This window comes from Mytilus galloprovincialis, chromosome 5 (genome assembly GCF_965363235.1).
Source record: "Mytilus galloprovincialis chromosome 5, xbMytGall1.hap1.1, whole genome shotgun sequence".
Lineage (NCBI taxonomy): Eukaryota > Metazoa > Mollusca > Bivalvia > Mytilida > Mytilidae > Mytilus > Mytilus galloprovincialis.
This window is the reverse complement of record NC_134842.1, coordinates 28870898-28883486: the sequence shown is the minus strand read 5'-3', so window position 1 is coordinate 28883486 and position 12589 is coordinate 28870898. Positions and strand designations below refer to the sequence as shown.

General features: G+C 31.0%; 1 protein-coding gene across 12 annotated transcripts in view; it reads right to left on the bottom strand.

Moving 5' to 3' along the window:
* LOC143075549 (uncharacterized) overlaps positions 1–12589 on the bottom strand; it is a 127177-nt gene that overhangs the window by 10459 nt on the left and 104129 nt on the right. For 7 of the 12 annotated variants that reach the window (XR_012978343.1, XM_076251008.1, XM_076251013.1 and 4 more), the window contains 5 exons: positions 10506–10613; positions 4597–4672; positions 3829–4080; positions 1857–1913; positions 151–291 (listed from right to left, as the gene is read on the bottom strand). Coding sequence is in view for 11 of the 12 variants with exons in the window: in XM_076251008.1 (XP_076107123.1) it covers positions 151–291; positions 1857–1913; positions 3829–4080; positions 4597–4672; positions 10506–10613 (634 nt within the window). In the remaining variant the exon portion in view is untranslated. The remainder of the gene's footprint in view (positions 1–150; positions 292–1856; positions 1914–3828; positions 4081–4596; positions 4673–10505; positions 10614–12589) is intronic. The other 5 variants (XM_076251014.1, XM_076251015.1, XM_076251016.1 and 2 more) reach the window with 3 other exon arrangements.

The window sequence follows — 12589 nt, the reverse complement described above, 5'->3', positions numbered from 1 at the left end:
GAAAACCCACATTAAACACTACCAAGGGAGAAAACCCAATTTAACACTACCAAGGGAGACAATCCAGAACATATAAGGTTAGTTGAGGAAATATTAACATCTAGATAAGCTACATAAAGCTGGAAAGAAAAAAAAAAGAAAAATGGCTACCTCCCCAACTCTCGGTTTTCTCTGATTTATTTGTGACACCATCTTGACTGTTCCAGGATTCTGTGCGTACAGTTATTTTACCTCCAATGACTGGAGTACCATTATTTATTAGCTTGTCGCTCAAAAATTTGGCTGCTTGCTCTACAATTTGGGTAAAAGGAATGGGTAACATATCAGTGCATTCAACATCATACATAATAAACAATGCAGAACAAACTTTATAACAAAATAAAGTGTTTATAACATGCAATCTACAGACATCTAATTTGATTTTACAGGTTACTGCAATGGAGTTCTAGAACAAAACTTCACATGCATTGTATCTATTTCACTATTGATGAAGTTGAAAATTGTTCAACAACATTTTTTTTAAATTTCAAACACCAAAAACCATTTGTAAGAATTTTCACTTCAACTGTTAAACATATGTCAACAATTCCCCAATCTAATTAAAATACAGATCATATGCAATGCTTTGCATACAAGGATCTGACAACACTCTGTTTAACTTTCAATTTCAAGTCCTTTCGGGATCCTCTGGTTTTGTCATAATGAAACACACCTTCAAAAATCTGAAGGCTAAAATTTCAATGGCTGAAGTTAATATGATTGTCAGAGCAAAAAGTAGTATGTTGTGACAGTGTTGTCAGTTCCTTGTAATCAAAGCTTAAACACAAGATCAGTATTTTAATCAGATAAGTACACATGTAAACAATATCACATCTGTATGAAAATATTTTTTCAAAAACAACTATGTTTTACTGTACATGTAACTGAGGATTATGATTATTTCATGATAACATATGCAACATTTGGAGTGAAGTTAATGACAAAAAATTAATGTTGTAAACACTTTTTAATAAAACATACATGTTCCCATAACAAGGTTAATTTATCAACAACACGGTATATATCAAATGCAGTTAATCATTTTAATGACAATGAAAAATGATATTTTGATGAGAAAACAAAACAGAAATGATCGCTATAGAGCTGCAGACCAAAAATAAAGTCATTCTGTTCAGTAGTGTTAGAGAAATATGAGAGGAATATATTGTCATAAGTTCATAGAAATTACAATCCGGAAGCATGAGTCTGAAAGAATAATTGCTGTTAAGCTGTTCACCAAATATGAAGTCATTCTGATTCTAAGAAACCTGAGAAAAGTATGACAGAATGTTTTTGTTGAACAGATAGATCAACAGCCAGATTGACAAGATGAAGTCTGGTCCCTATTTCGACTGACAAAATATGCTCTTAAAGTGTGCCTTTTCATTCAGGTTCTTTCAAAATGCTGAAATTCTAGTATGACATATTGGAAAATTGTAACTACAATTACCACAATCTGTAAATAAAAAGGTTTTAAATTCAGCTGGATAAAAGAAAGATTTTATGTGACCATAAATTTAAAGAACTCATTCCGAGACAGCTTGTACCTAATTAGTAGCAATGACTCTGAGAAAAAAGTGACAACTAGCAATGGTCTAATGAAAAGGGTTGACTCAATATGTGCAAATTTGATAACGAAGAAAACACTTTATAAATAGGAATAAAACATACAAAATATTTCAATTTTTTCACATAACCAATAACACAATGCAGGCATTCAACATTTCGAAAAAAAATATAAAAAATAATAGTAAACTGAAAATAAAACAAGTTATAAACCAAACAATTTCATAAACAATATAGATGCAGTGCCTCACCTGGTGTTTTCGTGAAGGATTGCCCACCAAATCCTGCTTGTGAGGATACTGTGCCAGCTAGATTAAACGAAGAAGCAAAAGGCGAGATAAGAAGCAGAAAATCTACCATTTCAGATATGGGCTTTTGCATTCTACTTAATTGCACCAAATTGTATAAGATCATCTGAGAGATATTCATAAGGGTATTATTATCATAAAACTATATCTGCTTTAATTTCGATTTATGACCACAATACCTTTATTGACACTCATATCATATATACTTATGTTTGTAATCAGTCAAAAGGTATTGCTTCTTTTCTATTATGTATTTTGTGTGACCAAATGTTATCCGTAATTTAGATCTTTATATTGTTCTTTAAAGCATTCCTGCATTTTCCAAATATAGCTCTTTTCAATTGATTTTTGCATCAAACATAAGTTTTTGTATGACCTATTTTTAGCTACTTTAACCAATCAGAGGTCAAAGAATATTTGGTGCAAAGAAGCAGAATAAATGTTAACCCATCGTTTCTATCTTTCTAAAATGGCTAATTGTTTAGAAAGTGAGTGAAAGCATTCTATTAAAGCTAGCAACTTACACTTATCGTAGAGAAATAACAATTATAGAAAGTTTGAAAATTACATTTAATATTTATACAAGGTAAAAATTAAAGAAAGATGAAACAGATTCACATTTATATAAAATTGCAAAGTAAATATTGAATCTATGGTAATCAGATCCTAGTATTCTATTGAATTTTTGTTTTTTAAGGTGGTACCTAACACTACAGGGAGATAACTCTGTAAAATCAGCTAAGCATTTTAATCACATTGTATTGTAATGGAACTATTAAGCTTCTAAATGATCAAAGTTAGTGTTTGCCAAACTGCTATCTATCCAACCATTTTTTTCCGAGAAAGTGATTGGTTCAAATTTTCTGAAATTTTTATATTTTTTTCGAAGGGTCAAAGCAGATACTTTGTCAAAATTTTATGAAAATTAAATGAGCCAAATTAATTTTAGTCAAGGTGTTGGGTACCACCTTAATTAATATACCAATCATGCATATGAAGGAGGATGAAAGAATGAAATTTCAGTCAAATTGAAGAAACAGCAAATATATTTTAGAAACAAATCTTTCCTTTATTATATGTTCATACTGGCAATAACAGTGCACAGACAGATTGATAGTTCCACAAGTTTAAGCCAGACTGTCTGCTTTATTTGCATTTTTTTATATAACTTGCCATCATCATGGCTTTAATCAAATTATCAGCCAAATTTATATCAAATGCTTTTATAAATGGCATTGACCAGAACTGATGAAAGTTAACTTTTATAAATGCACTGCCTCTCAGCAAAGCACTATATATAGCTTTTATGTTAACAAATAGTAACATTTGAATTAGCAGCTTTATCAGCTTTAAGCAGCTCTTAATTTTGCAGCATTATCAGCTGAAGCCACAACTGAATTGGCAATTATTTTTTGCATCCATAAAACTGAATTACTAGTTTAACATTCAAGCATTAAAAGGCACTGTTTGGTTATTTTTCTGTAATCAAATGAAGAAAATAGTTTTGGTATATTGTTATGGGTGAATTTCTTGTTCTCAGTTTTTTTTTTAGAAATTAAATGCTTCTCATACATAGGAAAAGATTTTAGAAATTGTCAAAGAAATGACAAAAGAAAAATAGAAAGCTGATTTCCATTTTTCCCCATCGTACTGTGAAATGGAAATCACCTTTTAATAGTAAATGTGCCACTCAGAAAGCAAAGTGCTAATATGTTTAGAAATGTTTGAAGTACCGGTGAGTACAGTTGGAAAGCAATACACTAGCATAAACCCCTCATAAACTGTGATCCAACTTGATATTGCCTCAAATATTTGAGACTTGAATCAAGTTTTCAATGGTCAGATTCAGTTATTTGAATCCCTATAATAGCATCATCCAAATCATGGAACATGCTAAGTTGTCATATTGACCTACCTGATCCTTTATTAGCGATTCTATCGAATGCCGCCAGTTGTTTCTTTTTAGCTTCTTCTGACTCTCTTAAATGTTCTTTTATCAAATCATCTTTAATATTCATAATTTTTTCTCGTTCTGCTTTTGTTTCCTTTGCTGCTATCTCAAATGCCGCTACCTGTCGTTTCTGATCTGCTTCGGCAGCAGCAAATTTTCTTTTAAATATATCTTCTGTGTCTTTTTCTCGTTGCAATCTCTTAACCTCCATTTCCTCTGTTAAAACAAAGATAGTAAGTTAACATATATCAGTGGCGGATCCAGAAATTTTCATAAGTGGGGGCCTACTGACTTCCTAAGAGGGGTCTGCGTCAGTCATGCTTCAGTGATTCCCTATATAATCAACCAACTTTTTCCAAGAAAAGGGGGGCCCAGGCCCCCTGAAAAACCATCTAAATCCACCTCTGTATATTCAAAGTTTTTTATTTGAAAAATCATAGTATAGGATTGATAATATCTCTGTTAACACAATAATTTATTCTTATCAACCTGTGTTAACACAATAATCTATTACAATCTGTTTATATCTAACTGTTAATGCAATGTTAACCAATTTTGATGCAAATGATCAATTCTATCTATTTTTTTCATCTTGAAATTGACTAGATTAAAAAAAACTGGTAAATGGAAAACATGGATAAAATGAGTTTCAGGTTCAGAATATTCTCAATAGTGCGGTGCTTTTATTACCTTTACTGAAAGTGAATCTAACCTAATACCACTTTGTCTTACTTGATTTTTTCTCTCGTATTTCTCTCATCCTGTTTCGTATCTTTTTTCTCTCATCAAAATCGTCTGTTTTACTGAGCTGTAAAAGATAAATTGTTTAAAGTTATTATAAAGTACAATAAAACATACCAAATATGTATGTAATAACCTTTAATTCACTTAATCATTTTTTGTTGTTATCTTATTGCAATGTATGAAATTTTTAGTTAGTGTAATGCTCATGCATTTTCATTTACCTTATAAAATAAATCCTTAAACCCATGGTCACAAACCTGCTATAAAGGTCACCTCTTTAAAGAGAAAGTCTTCCCTTTAGGTTACCCTCTTCATGTCCCACTGTAGTAATACCTATTTATTTTAAACTTATTACATGTAAAAGTTTTCTCTGGTTATGAGGGTGGCCTTTATATACAGGTTTTACTATACATATTATTTCTTCACTCATTATGCTTTCTTACTTGTGCCAGCTTATGTTTCCCCAATTATGATGAAATGTTTATCATTTGCATTTATATGGGGACGAAGTCCCCTATTACAGTAGAAAATTCAATAAAAAAAAAATTAAAAAAAAAATCGGGAAAATTTCCAGAATTTTTCATTGTACTAATGAACTCAAAATCGTAATTTTTTTTTGTCGTGTTTTTTAATTTCCGAATCTGCGCAGAACACATAACTCTACTTCCTTCTTCCGGTCTTGTTGTCGTGAGACTTTGATTAGTCTAGTAAAATATAGGAACTCAAGGAACACAATACCAATATTTCATTTTTAATCATTCTTTGTCTTTGGTATGAATAAACGTTAGGCCTATCTGATGCATTGTGTTTCTTTGTTTACATTGAACATGACGTCATAACTTAAATAACGTCACAAGTAAAATCCCCAACAACAGAACCAAAATCGGAAACGTTACGGTATTTCCGTATCTTTTTTTTTAACAAATATTTAAAATACAAAAAAATAATTTAAACAAACTTCGTCCCCATTCACAGGTAATGCCTGCCTCATATTATATTTGCCAACAAATACAAACTACATCTGCATCAATAATTGTATTGACTGTTCCAACATCTTTCATTTTGCTATTAATCTTTATGTCAATGAATGGATCTCAGCTAATCAAAAGTGACAAAAGAAATGCACAATACGACAAAAGAATTTCTAAAATGTTTACTTCGTAAGAGTAAAAGAAGGAATTCCAAGAAAAAAAATTATTGCAAATAAAATCCTCTAAGCCCAATAAGAATAAAAGTCAATGTATACATTAATCTCAGACAAAAACCTAACAAAAAACGATGTGATTACGGTTTGGGATGATATAAAGCTATTGGAGTTTGTCTCTCTTAAGGCTTTATAAGAGGAATGCACTCAGCTCAATAGACTAGATATCCATAAAGGGCTTTTAGTTTTTAATTCTCCTTGGAGTTCAGAATTGTTGCTATTTTACTTTTCAATAGAAAGTGTAGAACTTGTTTGTAGTCATAAAAAAATTACTATTATCAATGAAAAAATAGTTTTTTTTAGATATCTTGTTGTGGAATATTTAAAGTCATGGGGCTCAACATTTGCTGATCAGTAATTTGTATCCCTATTCATTATAAATATGAGGGATAACTTTAATTAATTGAAGTGGACAGAAAAACTGATTAAGATAAATTACTGGTGAATTCTTACGTATTAATTTGTTGTACTGTTGTGTAATATGTAATTGTGTGCAACTTTTGCATACTAGATCATATAAGTTATTTGTATCTTAAGCCAACAAAACCGTTAGCTGACAAAATAATTTTGGCAAAAACTTTGATTTTGTGTGTCTGCTATTCTCATTCAAACTTTGTATCTGTATCAAAATCACTATGTGGAAAAGGGTGAAACATTCTTAGCAATCCAAAATATGTTGAAATTATTTTTGCATAGTGATTAAAATATCTGTGAATTTATAAGATAAAAGTACAGCAATCTGTTTTTTGATTTTTTTACCAATCAGAAAAATTGAGCTGAAAAGGCATTCAAAAGAATAATTTTTTGCATCACATAAACGAAATACACAAAACAAGAATGTGTCCTCAGTACACAAATGCCCCACTCGCACTATCATTTTCTATGTTCAGTGGACCGTGAAATTGGGGTAAAATCTCTAATTTGGCATTAAAATTAGAAAGATCATATCATAGGGAACATGTGTACCAAGTTTGAAGTCGATTGGACTTCAACTTCATCAAAAACTACCTCGACCAAAAACTTTAACCTGAAGCGGGACAGACGGACGAACGAACGGACGAACGAAACAGACGGACGAACGAACGGACGCACAGACCAGAAAACATAATGCCCCTCTACTATCGTAGGTGGGGCATAAAAAATGTAAAGCTGGGTCACAAAATTCAGCTGTTGAGAAGGGTGACATCTACTGAATTGAAGATCAAAGGTTAAAGATTAAGGTCAATACAATTTTTTTTTACATGAATGGAGTCTAATGCAGGAATCAAAGTGACAGGTCACAGACTATTTTTCAAGTGATAGACGTAGGAAAAGTGCTTGTTTTCCTATATATAATTCCTAGAATTTGAAATATTTGTCAGGTTTGGTGTTATAAAGTACACAAAATGAATTCCTAATGTAGGAGGTGGGTTGGTATGAGAGGTATTTTCATGTTACATTGGTATGTAAAATAGTATTTAGATCATTCAAATATACATTTACAAATGTCTTAATATTTCTGTCAGCAGTTGTACATGGCACTCATATAGCAGTGGTTATTTTTTTCTTTTTTCTTGTGGGTGGATAAGGTGTTAGGAGTGCTCCTTTTAGTACATGTGCACTGGTGGTATGACATTCCATGGTCTTATATGAAGAACAATATGAAGAATGCCTGTTCTAAGCTGTATACTAGAAAAAGAATTTAGTTTCACCATTTTGACAAAACTCCCAACTTAATCAAATATCCTCAAATATGGAAAAGAAAACTCAAACTTACTTAGATTGTTTGATTGATGGTTGCTTAAATGTCCAGTGACAAATATTTCAAAATTACTTGGAGAAAGAAAGTAAGTGGCAATAATTCAATTTTACTCTCAAAAGTGCAAAGACAGAAAGGAATTCAGGAAATTTGAACTTTAGCTTCATCCATGTAAACATTAAGATATTTATCACTGTAAATGTTGGCGATGAACATCTCAACTAATTAATACTTGTGTAATTGTCAGGGATTATAATTACATTGTAGTTGTAATGGCTATTAAGATGATATTAAATTACAGGTATAATTCTTGTGAGATAGAACACTTGTCTTCACCAACACATTGAGAGGGTATAAAGACTTTGTATATATGCCAAGTATTGATGTCTGAGCCTTCTTCAGCAGCAGTATCTTGACAAAATATCTTGCCAGAATTACGAATTCAACATAAAATTTGACATTTAGCTAATGATTAAAGCACCACACCTAATCTAATTTGTGCAAATAATCAGGATTATTTTTTATCGAACGATTTCTCTATTGTATGTCTTTTTTTAACTGAAGATTTTTATGTAGAAGAGGTTGATTCAAACTCTATTTTGTACAGCAAGTACCGACCCTCTGGATCTTTTGACAATCATTGCTTTTAAATACAGACATATGGTTGGAACCCCCTTTTTAAATGGACGGATCTGCCCCTGAAGTACCTATTGCTTTTATTCCCTCCTGTTATTTATCTCATTGCCCATGACCCTTTATTTGTTAACAGTCCATCTATCAAATAAAATTACATCTACTGTGGATTCATTTATTTTCATGGGTACCAATTTTCATGAATTAAGGAAAACTTACATTTTCGTGGATATTCATTTTTGTGGTTTTGCCGAAGTCTGCATACAAGACTATAGAAAACGAGCTATTCGTTGAAATTTACTTTCGTGGTTCACCTGTACCCATGAAATCCACAAAAATTGTTATCCAACGAATAATAATGAATCAACAGTAACCTGACAAAGAGAGACATCGACTACTTGTGATTTTCTTGGTCAAAGGACAAGGATGAAGATCTTAGCTTTTTCATACATGTTAAAAATGACTTGGTCAGACAGTCCTTAGAACAAACTTTTGAACAACTGCAATTTTAAAGCTGGGGTTCAGATAGGATAATAATGTTTACTTCTTGCTCAAAATAGAAACAATTTCACATCATAAGACATAAAATTTGTATTGGTAATTGAGTATTCACAGCTATGACCCTATCACATGCTGATTTTAATCACAACTTGAAAGTATTGGAATTAAACTGATATATCTGACATTATAAAGCAATAATATTAAGAAAACTTATGCCTAAATAATCATAAAAATAAACTTGTGTTTGTTGGCTTGGTTTCAAACATAATTAGAAAACCATAGTATCACTGATTCCTACAAAATAATTACAGAAACAGTTGATCATCTTGTTGGTATCAAGGAAAGTAAACAAAAACATTGGGGTACCAGTAATGACCTTGAGCTTATCAATGACATTGAGGCTGTCATTGAGGTTAGCCACATCGAAGAAATCAGATTTTCTGAATAAAACCTGCATCATGATATAAGGTTACTCTGTTGTTAATTATTGAGAGTTTAATATTAAGATAGTATTAAATTTGAGACAGAAATTCCTGTTACACAAGACAGAGTTTGTACTAAAATTAGCAACAATATGGGTGCAACATGTAGAACAGGATCTGCTTACTCTCTGAAGCACCTGAGATCACAACCAATGTTTGGTGGGTTCGTGTTGCTAAGTTTTGTTGTATTTTGTGCACTTGTGTTGCCTGTTTGTCCAAGCCATGGCATTGTCAGGTTTTTTTTTCAATTCATGAGTCTGAATATCCCTCTAGTCGCTCACCGAAAGTTCTGCATACACTTTTTTTAAGAGGGTGTCCATGGAAAAACCAGGCAGTGGATGGCACATGACATATTTTGTTTTCAAAACTTTTTCATCTATTTCATATCACAAATTCATTCTTTCTCAAAGTTCAATTTAGTTTTTTTATTAACTGCAACAAATTAAGAGAAAAAAAATACATAGAAAGCACTGAAAATTCATTGAAAAGGGGAGATAACTCTTCATTTTGTACAAAATTTTGTTGCATTGTTAGTTAACTTTAAAATCATTTTCTGAGCCATCCACTGTTGATTCAAAAATATCTTTGACATATAAACCCTTCGTATGATATAAACATTTTATTGAAACCAAAATTTCAGTGGGAAAAAAATTATGTTGTGCCACCCATATCATAGGATTTGCCTGATATTTACTTGGACAGCCTCTTTAAAATACTATCAAAATGTAAAATGCCAGTCTTTTTTTTTCCTTTCAAAATTCCCAATAATAAAAATACTGAAAATTTCTGAATATACAGTGCTCAAGCACCAATGAATTTTGTGCAGATAGCAGAAAAACAAAGACAATACCAATATATCACTTAGGATGCAACAAAACAAGTTTACGTCACAAACAATCTACAATTAGCTCATAATTTGCAGATCAATCACCTGCTTATAAATTATTTGAAGAGCACAGTAACATTAGAAGAGAGTAATTGTACTGTTATCCTGGTGACATAAGTAATGTAGGAGGTATGATGAAGCTGTAAGTCTTTCTGGCAGGGAACCAGGTCAAAGGCACCTACATTGTACATGTTGTATCAAAGGTTATAGAAAATTGTTCAAATGTTTCAGGTATATATATTTCAATACACACTTTCTGCAATTTTCTTCTCCAAGTAGTTTTGTAGCTACAATATTAAAACATGATGCTGTCAATGGATTGGAATATTTCTAAATGCTACAAAATCATGTTTTTTGTCAGTATAACATTGTCTGATTTTCTTGCCCTTAATTATATCATTCATAAATATTGATAATCACAGAATTTTTTTGGGTATAAGGACATGCACTTACTATTTTGTGGAGTTCATCCTCATCATCAATGTTGTCGTAGGTAGGCATGGTCCTTGTTTTTTGGTCTCCTTCTTTATTCAAAAATCTGTTCGAGGTGGATTTTTCACCCTGAAATTAGAAAACCAAACTTATTAAAAGATTCTTACATGCAAAACATGGTTCAGATTAGAGGAGATAGTCTAATGTTGAGTTTCAGGCAATAGAAATATTCCTCTCCTAAAAAAAATGCTTTTTGAATATTGTGAGTATTTTTTATATTTAACCCTCTTAGATCCTACAAATGAGAAGATAACCTTATGCATAACTCACTTACTCACTACAAAGCAATGAATCTTCAAAACATTTTAAATCTGATTGCAAACCTTAAGTTATGAAGATCCTGATTGTTAGGTCTATATGATAAAATAAGTGTACCTCTAACATGCATGATGCCTTGTACAAGCTAGTACACTCCCCCTTCAAACCTGATAATAATTTACCTGTAAGTGTTAGGTACCTTCCTCTGGAATAACAAATTTTAGAAATTCTCCTTTCCAATGGAATGTTATAAACTAGATATCCTGACACTAACATATAACATATAATATTGAGTCACTCTTTTTTACTAATGATCAACTAATTATTGTTATTTAATTATACTGTCTTTCTAGACAAGAGCATGGAATGAAGATTTTGGTAGATTCCTGTATTACCGATAAGTTACCTAGACAACAATCAAGTGTTAATGTAATGCATTACTCTTCTCAATCTCTCCAAAACGTTTGTTTTTATTCTCACTTTTGGCACCGTTCGATAAGTAGAGTTCTCAAAACAAGTTTGGCAAATGCCAACAGTTGCCTTCCGTGTTATTTGAATGTTATATAAACTGATTTATACAAAGTTTAATTTATTTAAAACAGATTTAACCTACATAAGCAATGTACCTGATTAGTACAAAGTTTAGGTCTGAGATCGCAATTTTTCCTGGAAAGTCTGTTAAATTGGCGAAAATTTTATATAGTAAGTGCAAAATTTCTTCTGGACTGCTGAATTCCCCTGTAGACTTTAGACGCTAGAGTTTCAGAAGATATTCAAACTTTCTTAAATATTTTTCATTTCAAACTAGATAAGGAGATTTGATAGCTGCAGAAACATACATTGCCCAAGAAACTATGATTGATTTTACCAAAATGTGTTTTCTTATCTAACAATTTCTTATTTAATATCCTTTATTCATATTATATTGATTGCTTAATGTCTATTTAGACAATTTAAAAAAAAAAAGAATATTCATGCTGTTGAAACAAGTTTGTTGTCATTTGTCTTCATCAGAGCAATGTTTATGCTTAATCTTTCAATCATCATCTTCATGTAACAAAAATGTCTTTTTGAGAATGGGAGATAATTCAGTATTTTTTTTTTTAAATAGTACAGTCTCTCAATGTCCTTTAATATCTATATTTCAACCAATCAGAACATCCAAAACAGAAACATTCCCTTGATAATGCAAAGTTATTTCGGAATTGGTCTATTTTATCAAAATCTCATTAAGAAATGTTTTAAAAAAATATAAAAAGCTAAAACTATAATTTTAGTTGAACATAATTCTTTCACTAAGCAATACTGATTTCAATTCTTATAATCAAATTGGATGGAATTCAAATTATCCTGACAATTTACCAGAAATTAGATTAATTTAATTATGCATAACAATAAGAATGTGAAACAAAGTGATGTCAGAGAAAAGATAAATCAACCTTTCATCACGAATACATCAGTGCATCAATTATAACTTGCATGTTTTTCAAAAAGATGAGTAATTTAATTAAAATCAATTAAAAATTTGGTCATGTTTACAAATTTTTACACAGATTACTCATTTTTAGTTGATTATAATTGATCAAACTAAATTAAAAGTTGCTATTTTCATACTTTTACACTTAAAGTAATAACAAGATGCCACTAAGTACAATAATCTCCTTATCATGAATTTTGAGTAATAAATTTTATTTTTACACAGATCTATAGCATGCATATCAGAACTGTTGGTTTATCTATAGAGATAAACACAGTTGTAACAACAATTTATCTATCAGTACATATGG